Source organism: Mytilus californianus, unplaced genomic scaffold (assembly GCF_021869535.1).
Source record: "Mytilus californianus isolate M0D057914Y unplaced genomic scaffold, xbMytCali1.0.p SCAF_1, whole genome shotgun sequence".
Classification (NCBI taxonomy): Eukaryota; Metazoa; Mollusca; class Bivalvia; order Mytilida; family Mytilidae; genus Mytilus; species Mytilus californianus.
Window position 1 is genome coordinate 9,183,168 of NW_026262581.1, and position 12,980 is coordinate 9,196,147.

Genomic DNA, 12,980 nt, shown 5'->3' on the forward strand with positions numbered 1-12,980 from the left:
ATCATGTGATGTTTGGTTGGTCTTTATTGTAGTTTTACTATAAAATTATGATTCATTACAGTAAGGAATAAATGTGAAATAAGAGGAGCACCATCACTTGGCAGTATATACTTTATTTCAAAGCAGAAACAAATATAGTAAATCAAATATAACAACAACTTATGGCTTCAATAATTTCTTTGCATGTACGATCGGTGTGTTTTCATGACGGAAACAGAAATAAAGTTTTGTTTGATAAAATTGTGGGTAGTGTATAGAAATCATAATTGTTAATGGGGACAAGCTGACCTTCAAAAGAAAGTTAACTTATCCAACACTTACAAATAGTTGTAACATATTTATAAACTCCTGGCATTCAAATTTGTGGCTATTAGCGTTCGTGATGCAGGTAAATCCAGAAAAGCGATTAAACGCACGCTATAAATGTTATATTTATTTGTTCTTACATACATATAGTATAGTTTGTACAAACATTATATGAAGTGTTAACCGAACTAAGGGGAATAATTCAAATTCAAATGAATAAAGAATTAATCATACTGCATTGTCACACTTACAAATCCTCTTGTATTAACACATTTTCCCGCTTTTTCGAAATAAAGACGCGGAAAAAATCAAGAAGTGAACAACGAAAGAGGCAACTCCAGGAAGTTTTTTATGCCTCGCCTAAGATAGTATTGGGCATTAAGTTTTCTGGTCTGTGCGTCCGTCCGTTCCATGTTCATGGTAAAGTTTTAGTTAAATGAAGTTTACCGTGAAGTTGGGATCACGTTAACTTAAAACTTAATGCATATTTTCATTATGATGTGAAACTAGGGTTTTGACTCACATATTCTAGTATCATAACTTTATCTTTCAAAGAGTGGTTGTAACAACGAATTCAATCTTTTCAAACGTAAAATATTAAACACAGAGTATTTGGATCATGACTCACACGGTACTCCATATATTTGTGCACTTATATATGAGAAGCACAAATGATTCAAACTCTAGTATCTGCTCATGCCATATGTGTGACGTAAGCTACTGTATTACATATTTTATTTAAAATATTACTTACAGTTCTACCTCTGCAACCAGTGATCAAAACGGAAGATTTCTTTATTTGTACTCTTTATTTATGTGGCGAAGATTGTAAATTTGTATGATATAATAATATTCTAACACCTTTTGCGTCATAAAAATGATTTATTGAACTGGTTATCCCCCTTTCTGAATAGAAACAGCTGTTGCAGTTAAGTACAAACATTTATGAATGCCTTTGAAATCGTCTATATTGATTTGATACAACATGTGTCATATCCCACATTGATTTAGGGATATCTTGTATGGTGTATAACTATTTTTACACATATCTTTTAAGGCTGTTGGATCCATGAAAAAGAAAACATGGTTCAAATTGAAACCTTTCATATCTAAATGAGATATTAGTTTGGATACTTTTAAAAAAAATGGTAAAGTATTTCAAGTTACCTTCAAGCAGCCTCACAGGATGGGCATATTAGAAAATACTAACTAATGTAGACAAACTACCAATATATGTATGAATTGTTCGAAAACGTTCGAATTTTAATAGGATTATAATATTTCAGGTAGGTACTTTTATTTATCTAATTTTCTATATGAAACCGTCTTCTTCAAAGGAAGTGTGAAAATCAAAATTACGCATCACAACTTTTCGTACTTGTCGTACTGAAATCAGAGAAACAATTTTGCTAGTCTCAAGTATGCTTCCATCTTGGCGAAGAATAAGAAACTAACCGCGCATTTATACTTTCAAACAACTCTTGAAATTCATATTTCAGTTTCAGATCACTTATAATTTCTCAGTAATGCCTCAAATATCAGCCTTCAAAAATCAACACCATCCTACCTCTTAAGAACCAGTTATCAGATTTTCTGACAAAGCTTATGTTTTTATCGAAGTTAACTATTTCTTGAGTGTAAACAATTCCTTGAAAATTTTGAATAAATATTTGCCATCGATGCAATTGAGTTGTTTCATTACTTTCTGACAGTTTTACACATTTCTGGTATTTTTAACTTCGACAGATTCCGATACCCTTCATCAAAATATTGTGTTATTTGCCGAGGTGTGCCGAATGTATCTTCTGAATGAATCTTTATTTGCATTATATTATAGAGCAATGGAAGAACCGAAACCAGACAACGATGAAGCACAAGAGGATAACAGTACACCCGAAGTCAGCAAACGATGGAACTGTACCATAATGATTACAATTATAATAGAAATATTAATTTTGGCAGTTGTTTGTATTTTGGAATATTTTCTGAGGTAAGTTATATTATTTTTTGTTTAGTTCTTACATTATTTCAATAAGAAAATGTGAAGGGGCAATCACAATCTATAAGCTGAAAACCATATCCAATAGAAAACCATATCCAATAGAAAAAAGACAAAATAACAAACAAGAATAAAAACTACACAGAAAACAAACATCTTCAGATAGAGCGAAAAAAACAAAAACAACAATTTAACACTCTCCCTTTAATTAACAACAACAAGAAAAGTAAAACAAAACACAAACAAACTAAAAATGTAAAACCGGAAATGAACAGTACAATTTTAATAATTAGGTTGAACAGTCTTTGTTCGAGAATGATGCCATGTGATTTATTTCTCTCCAAAACAATGAGGAAACATAATCCACCTATATACCAGTCTAGTAGATAGAAGTATTTAGGTTTTCACAGAACCAAGCTCCATATCAAAGTTATCTTCAGATTTTTATTTAAACAGCCTATGGATTTATATACTTGAAAAAAAAAGTACATTTTCTAACGCGAGCAATGATGATACCAATACAGGTCTCACACTATCATTCAGTTGCTACGGAGTTCCTGATGTAATATGCCTAATGTCTTTTATAATGAACACGATCTTATGCTATTTGTAGTTTTATATTTTTTGCAAAATACTGTAACAGTACCTTTTACACATAACTCAAAAAATTTTCAAATATTATTTATACTAAGTTACTTTTGTAACTGTAAACTATCATATATATTTCAATTAAATTTCAGATTCACAACAGTCTTCCCAATACGAAAGGTGAACTTCTCTTGTACAGATAATGATATTAAATATTCCACATCGAAAGAGGCAGGATTGACATTTGATATGCACATTCCTGTGGCACTAATATATATATTAGATTTCTGTATACCGATCGGCATTGTGCGTATACATATTATTACTCATTCTTGGTTGTGGTCCTGTATATTAACGCAAGTGTACCCGAATTGCACCTATTTTGACATTTTTTTTACCTACGTTTATTTATGATCGATCCAGACAAAGTTTCCGTTCTGTGTTTATTTTGTAGATGTATCATTATTTACTATATAGTTCCACCAATTTAATTTTGAATCCATATTATTACAATGTTTTGCAAACTTTAAAACTTGTGGTGGGGGTTTCATTTTTATTCAGTTCTGAGAGTACTCAGACGTCTCCTATAATCAAATCACAAAAAGCATCAGTTATACAGAAAGCTATACACAATTATTATATCAATGAGTCCATTAAAAATGTACATTATAATATCAATTTCCGAGTTCTTATGTTGTACATTGAAGATTGACCTATATAGTGTTTTTACTCCAATATTGAAAGTCCGAACACAATGAATATTTTGGTTAATTTTAGATAATAACCACAGCATTAAAATGAGCCGAACTCCTGAAAAATCATACTTCTATTATTTAAAAAAAGTCCTATTCAATTCTACTCAGTCCATTACAAAAACATCTCTTAAAGGACAAAACCGCAATATGGGGTTTTGAAAGGATCTAAACAATGTGAAAGCCGTATGGTATCACTTCATTTGGACTCTGGTGGATAGTTGTTTCATTGGCAATCATACCACGTCTCCTGTTTTATATATTGATTCAGATAAGGCACAAGGTATGTTTATATATCTATAGTTATATATAGCATTGAGCCCTAACCGAGACTCTTTATAGTTCGTGCCTGACGCCAAAGTACACTTGGATGTAGAGGTAAAAGAGAGGCGAAAGATACCAAATGATATTTAAGCTCATAAATCGAAAATTAACTGACAACGCCATGGCTAAAAAGGATCAAAAGACAAAAAACTGTATACAAAACACAACATAGAAAACTAAAGACTCAGCAACACGAATCCCACAAAAAACGGGGGTGATCTCAGGTGCTCCGGAAGGGAAAGCAGATCCTGCTCCACATGTGTCACCCGTCGTGTTGCTCATGTAAAAACAGATCCGGTAATAAGTCTAATTCGGTAGGTCACATTCAGAGTGAAGGAGGACGGGATTGTAAGCACGACAATTGGAACATATCCGTTATCAGCTGTGAAACAGATATTCCATAACGGTCAACACATTGGATGTGTTTTGATTTATATTTTAGTCTTAGATACATGATTTTTTTTATTAGTTGTTATTGGCACGTCCGGTCTGTGTTAGATGTTTTTCTTCGTTTTATCGATCGTAAGAGAGCCTTTTTCAACTGATTTTTATAGTTTGTACTTATGTTTTGCTGTAACACCGCTGTCCCAGGTTAGGGGAGGGTTGAGCGCTCACAAACATGTGTAACCTCGCCACATTCTTTATGTGCCTGACCCAAGTCAGGAGCCTGTTGTTCAGTGGTTGTCGTTGATTCATGTCTGTCATATTTGTTTTTCGTTAATTGCTTTGTTTTAATTAGGCCTTTAATTCTTTATTGAATTGTTTTATATTTTTCATGTCGGAGCCTTTTATAGCCGACTACATGCACGGTATGGGTTTTTATTAGTGTTGAAGACCGGTTACCTTTAACTACTTACATCAACTTCATTTGAACTTTGATGGATAGATGTCTAATTGATAATCATACCACATCTCCTTATATTTATCGTGATTGCGTCCGTAAAATTGTCGAAGGGAGGATTTCAACTTCACCTCTTAGAACTCTTGGTTTAATAACTTCCTTGTTAGCAGTAACCCTCTATCAAGGAAGTCATGATATGAAATGCGAGCCCTGGAATCGCGTCTGGCGTACAAAATTCAAAGTCTGCTATCTATGATGAGTATATTTGCTGCACATATATGTTTTGATATATGTTAATATTACAACGTGTACTTTTATTTTAAGATGCTATTATCTGAAACTGGAATTTGGGCATTTGTCAGCGACAACAAGAAATCTTTAAAAACTGGTCGTTTGAAATTTACGCAAGTTATTCGACGCATGATGCGCTTTACTGGTAAGTTCACTGCCTTGTATAGATTTATTTAATTTAAATTGCATCCTGATACAATAATGTATATACAAACATTCTATTCTTAAAAGAGTTAAAGGCTATGAATACAATACTACAGGAAGATTTGACTAAGTTTCTACCTCAAACAATCTTCATATATTCTAAACATATACATATTTTTAATATATCAATATATATCCTGGTATCTATGACGAGTTTATATATACAAGAACTCTGAACCGTTGAAAGTTTTGGGTTGAAAACAATAGGATGATCTGATTACACAGAATGGATACCCCCTATCAGAATGTTGCTGAAAGTAACTCCGTTTAACTACCTTGAAAATCTACTAAAAGAATCCAAACAAGGATGCAGATATTCTAAAGATATTGAAGACTTAAGAAGGGGTTTATTTAACGAAAAGTATACCCTCTTTACATGCACATTTATTCTCCGACTTGATAATTGAAGATACTATTGGTTAATTGATGATAGATTATAATTCTACTGACATTTTCACAATGAAATTTCAGATTTGATATTTCTCTTACAATTCATTTTCTATTTTTCAGGTGTTTTCCTATTTGGCATTTTATCGCTTATGATCTATGTAGATATTATAAAACTAATGACAGGACGATTAGCACCAAATTTTCTTGAAGTATGTAAACCTAATATGTCACAGTGTACCAGCCAGTCTAATTATGGTGGGGACGAATTGTGTACACAAACAGACGAAATCAAATTAAGACAATCTAGGTAAATAATTAAGGCAACAGTAGTTTACATGTGTTCAAAGCTCATAAATCGATTAAGATTGCAAATCAATGTAACAAACAAAACTGAGGGAATTGCTTGAATCGCATATAATAACACTTGATAAACGGATATTAGTCTAAAACTATAAGGTGTAAGTACCCGTATTTCCCTCTCCTTTTGTTATTTCTAGTAGACTAGGTCTGGTAAGGAAAAAATATATGTTATTTTCTTTTACCTCAGTGTTAACAGAACAAGTATATTGGAGAAATGTGTAAAATGTTCTCTATAAAACAGAAACATTATAAAATGAGGAAATGACCAATTCATTAATTGGGAAATTGTGAGATCATACGACTAAATTTGTTTACCCAGTTTGGTGAAGATTTAAGCTTAGGATACAAATGGAATATTATTTCCACTTTAAGGAATAATGCAGTTTTTTCCCCTCACGGAATGAAGGGTAAAGAAGATCTATTCCAACGGAAACAGATATGATATCATTGTTTATAAAAAAAAAAGTTTCCACGGGAGCTTTTATTAGCAGGATCAAATATACGTTGACAAATGCAGGTTTTCGCCAAACTGTTGTACATTTCTTTAAACGAAATAAAGATAGAAAACATCTATTTTCAGTAATTCATAATGCCAATAGATGAATTCTCAAGTTAGGACTCATTATTCCTTACTGGTAATTTCGTATTCATTCTTAACAAATTGAGTTATCCTTCCTGCCCTGTATCATTCAGATCGTGGATTTATTCTTGACAATACGAGTTATCCTTCCTTCTCTGTATCATTTCAGATCGTCGTTTCCATCTTTATATTCAGCAATGTCAACATTTTCCTCTGTATTCATTGTGGTATGTATAAAAGTATGAATACAATATACATAACATAACAAAAACAATGATTCATTAGATAAATTATATACATAACGTAACAAAAACAATGATTCGCTACATATATGAGCCGGTGGTAAAGTCGTTATAGAAAACATAATGTGGGACTTTTCCTTACTTATGTTTAAGTAATAGTGAAGAAATTAAGTTTTGATAACATTTGGTTTCGGATCAAATCTGTACAATATGATAGTTTACATTTTGGTACCAGTTTTATTGTTAATATTAGATAATTAATTGCAAATTTATATGTTTATTTGTATTTCTAGAAGTCTTTGTTTTATTCAATTTGTTTTCTCGAGACAGAATAGGCATGTTCCCTTTAGGTTATTTTTTTAGTTTGATAGTCATATGACATGTCTGTTCTGATGTGTTAGCAAGATTGACAGTTTATTTTTAACTGAATTGTTGTTTTATGGACTTCCCCTTTTTGAACTTGCCTTGGAGTTCGGTATTTTTGTCATACTTTTTTTCTTAAGAATATGAAACTTGGTCTCTTTTATACGCTGTAGACATTTTGTCTGTTAGCTGATCTTTTACGACTGATCTTCAGTACAATCCCCTGTCTGTGGCTGTGTATAAAAGTTACGTATAAGTATCTCATTAAGTATTTTGAAATGCAGCAAGGTCGTGCTGAATCGTTGATTTAAACTTCACTCAAAAAGAATTGCATATGTATTTTATAGATATACATTCACAGAGCCCTAAAATCTCATTCAGGGCGAATATTCCGACCGTTTCTATCATTTATCTTCCTAATGTTGGCATTACTATGTGGTCTGTGGGAAATACGTACCTACCGGTGTCACTGGACGGATGTAGTTACTGGATATGTTATTGGTCTTGTCCTTGCAGCATACCTGGTGAGATATTGAACATATTTTTTTTTTATAAATCTAGAGTCAAGCTTATACTGAATTGAATACTGTTAATTCAGAGAATATTGCATGCATTTGTTATTGCGATTTTTGAAGAATGGACAAAAATGCGAGATAATGTATTGCGATTTTCAAGAAAAGCTGCATATAAACATATGTTTCAGGAATTCGAATGCGAGTTCTTATTATTGCGATACTCGCATCATTCGCATTAACAAATACCTCGCAATAATTTCGAAATTTACAGAATCTGAATATTTAACTGAAGTAAAACATTAGTATCTGATATCCATACACAAGTTATCACATGCAAGTATTAATTAATGCTTTAACACACAATTCTCTCCTCCTTTCTCTGCATTTGTAATTTGCTTTGTGCTAAGGCCTTTGTATACCTCAATAACGAACAATTGTTATTTTTGACTGAATAATCACGAATACTACTCTCTAAGCCTCATCTATAGTCAATCCACACATATTGCATTTTAGTGTCTAATTTCACTGCAATATCATAAAGAACGAAAAGACGACGACAATATAATTAAGTTTTTCCAGCAGTTAATTAAAGATCAAGAGGAAGAGAACGTAAGTAAAATAAAACTATTAGAATTTAATTTCCCGCCACTCGTTTGCCGAAGCATATAGTGTTACGCATCGCTGTCGTTCTGTCGGTTCGTCATTAATTTCCTTTCTTTGGTAAATACAAAATCCAACAGTTGTCTGTCATTTTCATTAGTTTTGGGTAACAAGATTTCAAGATTTTATTGTACACTCACCAAAATTGAAATAAACATATATACAGGTCAATTTAATATAAGCCACCAAACACACCGTCCCATACGGTTGATTCACACGTGGTTAAAATGATCAATAAAAATAGTTTGCGCATATCGTGACATATATATCATATGATTAATTGAATTATAACACACAATTTAAATTAGGTAAGTACTAAATTATTTCGTATATCAAAAATACTTCATGATTTTTTGCTAAAACAATGCAACATTATTGAGTATTTTATATTACAATAATATAGCAAACCAAATAGTTTGTCCTCTGTCGGGGTCAAAAAATAATATCACAGTATATGTATTTTTCTAATTCTTTCAATATTTGGGTTAAAACATACTAACAGATAATGAAATTCTTTTCCAATCATCCTACTATCACATAATGTGCATATTCTGTCCCCACGAGGAATATTTAACCATCTTCCGGCTTCTATAGGAAATTTCAAATTTGAACGCAGTTTACTCAAGTATTCTCTGCGTCGCTTATTTAGCTTCGTCAAGTAGCCTTCCAGACATAAATCTCTTTTAAATAATAAACAAAGTTCCCCTCTTGGGGCACTTTCAACAATACTGTGCCATTTTTGTACAAATTGGTCTTGTAAGATTTGTTTAACAACATACTTTGAATTATTTTTACTAACAATTACTTGGTTATCCCAAACATACGATAAGCCAACATCATTCAGTATAGATTTAACATGTAATAACCACTTTTTTTGCATATTTCCTGAACAATTCATTTCATACGGTAACTTATACATAATACTAGACAGTTTAGAATCATTCGAAAGTAATTTTACCCAAAAATTAAGTATACGTAGTTTAAAATGTATGTCTAGTGGATATCTACCCGTTTCGCCTTACACCATGAAATAACAATGCATTTGGTTTCGGGTGACATAGTTTCCATTGAACTACAGCTCTAAGATTTAAAAATCTCATTATTTATGTATATATACGATTTTTTGTCATTATGCCTCTGAATAGTAGGCTGATGCTTTGTTCATTAGTGTATACTGGTTGGTTACAGACAGACAGACCACGTTTCGTTTCGGATGACTAACTGTTCATGGAGTTATGTTACCATTCCTTCATTCTGTAGGCGAGTGAATTAGTTTCGCTCCGAGAAATCTTGATTTTTCAAAGATATTTCAAAGTATAAACTTTAATTAAAGCCAAGATTCTTAATTTAGTTAGAAAAAAGTACTTTGACATTAGGAGTGCTTGCTCAAAGTTTTGCAAAACTTAACATATTTTATATTAAAAACCGTTTTTCTTTTCAATACAGAGTGATGACAAATCCGATTTCTGTTGCAAATGGCATTCTTTCAATTCCGTAATTGGACAAAATAAAATCTGTATTGTAGAAATAAAAATGTTATATAAATCGCATTAACTATTTTCATCAGAATATCAATATCAGGTTATAATTGGATTGTTACCTGATTCAAATCAGTTGTTCGAAATGAAACTGTTAATTTCATGAAACAAGTTGTGAAGTTCTCGTGTTCCCTTTTGCCATAGCACAACACGGACAAGACACAAATAACTTCGACGTCCTAACGTACGTACATGTAAACTTATTCAATACGATTGACATTACGAGTAGTAATTTTCAGAAAGAGATAATACATGAAAAATCACCCGTTGTTAATGAATAATTCAGTATTTTACCTGACTTGTAATAATAACAACAAGAATGAAAATGGCAAATTTATGAGCTAGGTACCCCAAAGCTATTTTCCTCAGCGAAAGGAGTTACCAGCATATGATAAAGGTTTGCTTATGATAAAGAAAAACATTGACTTGATAAAAGTAACATACAATTAACAAGATCCGACAGCTGGACAAAAAAGGGGGTCAACGGCTCTCCGGACAAAGCTAAAACGATAGACAAAGCATTAAAAAGACCCAAAGGATGTCCTTGCAAATGCGGAGGAGTAACGGCATAGTTTGTTTTCTTGAGTGTCACTAGCAAGCCCCATTTGCAAGGCAAAACATTGATTCTGCGCAAATTAGACTTTAGATCAAAGTTCCCTTTTACCGAAAAGTTATTGGGTTTTAAAAATAAATCCCTAACATGCAAGCTGCTACCGGTCCCATTATGGAAGTGAAGTTGGTAGATGGTGCGAAGAACAGGCGTAGTTGAGAAAAGGGAAGCGGTGACGAGCCGGAGTAGGCGAGCTAATAAAACATGTGTGAAAGAAAAATTTAATGAATAAGTGGCTTAAACACAATTTATTCTAAATATACCAACTTGCAATTAGTTTAAGACGTGAAATATTTGTGAAGAGGGTAACGGTTGTTAAACTCGTTTTTTATTAACTTTTACTGTTTGAATAGGATAACTGGTCTTAAAATAGTATTATCCAGACTTTTATTATAAACTAATGAGATTTTCAAAGTCTAATGATATTGATTTTTTTATTTGATTCTAAAGGTTTTTGAAACAATATACCAGTACCACCCTTCGAAAAAAAAACCAAACAAAAACAGCAAAAAAAAAACAAAACACTCCAACAAATAAACCAAAACAAAACAAAAAATAAAACAACAAAAGCAAAACGTATATACTTGTACCGTACACACATCACTTGTATCTTTAATAAAGTTCATTATCTTAGTTTGCAGTACAACGCATCGAAAGCAAAAAAAGAGAAACCGTTTGAGAGAATAAAATTCAAAAGAACCTTAATATACTAGCAAAAAACTGTGGGTGTCGCATCTTCAATATTGGCAAAATAACTTTATTTTATGAACTTGATTTACAGACATAATGTATTATTTATCAACACTATACCGAAGTACAAGATTGGAACAAAATTTGAAGTAAAATTACATATGATTTTGGCAGGCAAACATGCGAATGTCAAAGAACAGAAATTTACAACGACAAAAAGTCATATATTCCAGTCCAAAGACAAGGTGGCATCGTGCTGTTACATCACTACAAGAAACTAGACAAAACGACCCTGAATTGTACAATACGTTCCAGAGAGACTTATCAAAAGGCATAGATCATTATAGAGACAGAAGGAATACACTTATTGATACAACTCATATAACATGAATAATTAAATGTCTGTATATATATCATGAAAGTCTTGTATCAATAACAGTGGTAAAATGTTCACGTCACTCATTAATATAAAAGTAGTTTAGTGATGTTCTGCTTATGTAAGTGGTAAATGTTCTGTATAAATATTGAAAATATGAGCAAACATTATACGTTATTTAAGTTAACTCTCCGAAATAGTGAAAATTGTAATACGGAATATACAAAATTATACATAAAAATTTAAATATCAGATAAAATGATGTGGTGTGTTTGAAAACCGAAACATCTATGCACTTAAATTATTATCTTAACAGGATTCAGGCTATTAAGGACAATCAACAAATTCTGAATGTGTTATAATATGAAACATGATGTATTACAATTAAAATATGTAAATAGTATGTTTTGATAAAACACAAGAGGAAATGTTGCCAAAAGAAAAGTAGAACTTTCAGTTTGGTCGGACTTATTCATTTTCCTATAACTCCAGATAGTAACTGAAAAGTTTATATGGCTATATAAATAAACTAATCATAAATACCATGATTAAAATTTTGTCCGCCAGACGCGCGTTTCGTCTACAAAAGACTAAAATGTTAAAAAGGCCAAATCAAGTACGGAGTTGAAGAGCATCGAGGAACCCAAATTCCGAAAGGTTTTAAGACATTTAAGACATTGTGTTCAAAACAAACTGTTATTTTAACCTACAATAACCAATCATGACACACCCTTGATGCTATTCTGTATGAACTACAAGCAGATGAAATATATACTTGCAAAACCGTTTTAAGATCAAAATGTATCCAGACCAAGATAATTTTCTCATTAAGATCTCACCGCAACAATTATTTATGTCCTTTGAAGAATGAATCTACAAACCAGCTGCTTACGTGTGAAGAAAAACTTGTAGCTTAAATTAAGTAAATAAGTAAAGTGCCATATTAGATACCACATTTGTATTAAGTTTGTCGTTACGTGAAAGAAATAGCAGTTACACCATACCATATGAAATATTCTTGATTATGACAAAATTTTTAATTATATATTTACACCAAATTAAATCATAAACGTCTCTTAAATCACTGTTTATGTCGTCATTACGTAATTTGTAAAGAAATTGCGAAGTTTTGGTGTAGATATATTTTGACAAAATCAATATTTCTATCTTTCTGTTCAATAGTACACAAAAAGGGGCCGAAAATCAAAATGGCAAATACAGCGTAAGGTCAACTATGTTTGAGGGAATTGCAAGGTTATTTTTAATAGAATCACAAATTCATCAACTGAAAATTTAAAATATAAACTGTTATGCATCATTTATATCCTGCATGCACTAAATCAAGACTATG

The 12,980-nt window shown here is 31.8% G+C and overlaps 1 protein-coding gene across 2 annotated transcripts; it reads left to right on the top strand.

Annotated features, from left to right (window-relative positions):
* The first annotated feature begins 1,290 nt into the window (after positions 1-1,290).
* Positions 1,291-12,032, top strand: LOC127699657 (phospholipid phosphatase-related protein type 5-like). Of its 2 annotated transcripts, none has more exons than XM_052203058.1 (9): positions 1,291-1,592; positions 2,144-2,296; positions 3,046-3,199; positions 5,135-5,246; positions 5,816-6,002; positions 6,805-6,862; positions 7,588-7,764; positions 8,269-8,364; positions 11,345-11,453. In XM_052203058.1, exons 2-9 carry the CDS (start codon positions 2,148-2,150, stop codon positions 11,348-11,350), a joined length of 939 nt encoding a protein of 312 aa, XP_052059018.1. In that variant the 5' UTR covers positions 1,291-1,592; positions 2,144-2,147; the 3' UTR covers positions 11,351-11,453. The 2 variants fall into 2 exon arrangements, with proteins under 2 accessions (XP_052059018.1, XP_052059017.1); XM_052203057.1 differs by having other exon boundaries at positions 1,293-1,592; positions 11,428-12,032.
* Positions 12,033-12,980: the final 948 nt, after the last annotated feature.

Coding starts and splice junctions, on each gene's coding strand:
- LOC127699657 (XM_052203057.1), top strand. CDS start 2,148: ATGGAAGAACCGAAACCAGACAACGATGAAGCACAAGAGGATAACAGT. Junction 2,297..3,045: donor ATTTTGGAATATTTTCTGAG/GTAAGTTATATT, acceptor ATTAAATTTCAG/ATTCACAACAGTCTTCCCAA. Junction 7,765..8,268: donor TTGTCCTTGCAGCATACCTG/GTGAGATATTGA, acceptor ATTGCATTTTAG/TGTCTAATTTCACTGCAATA.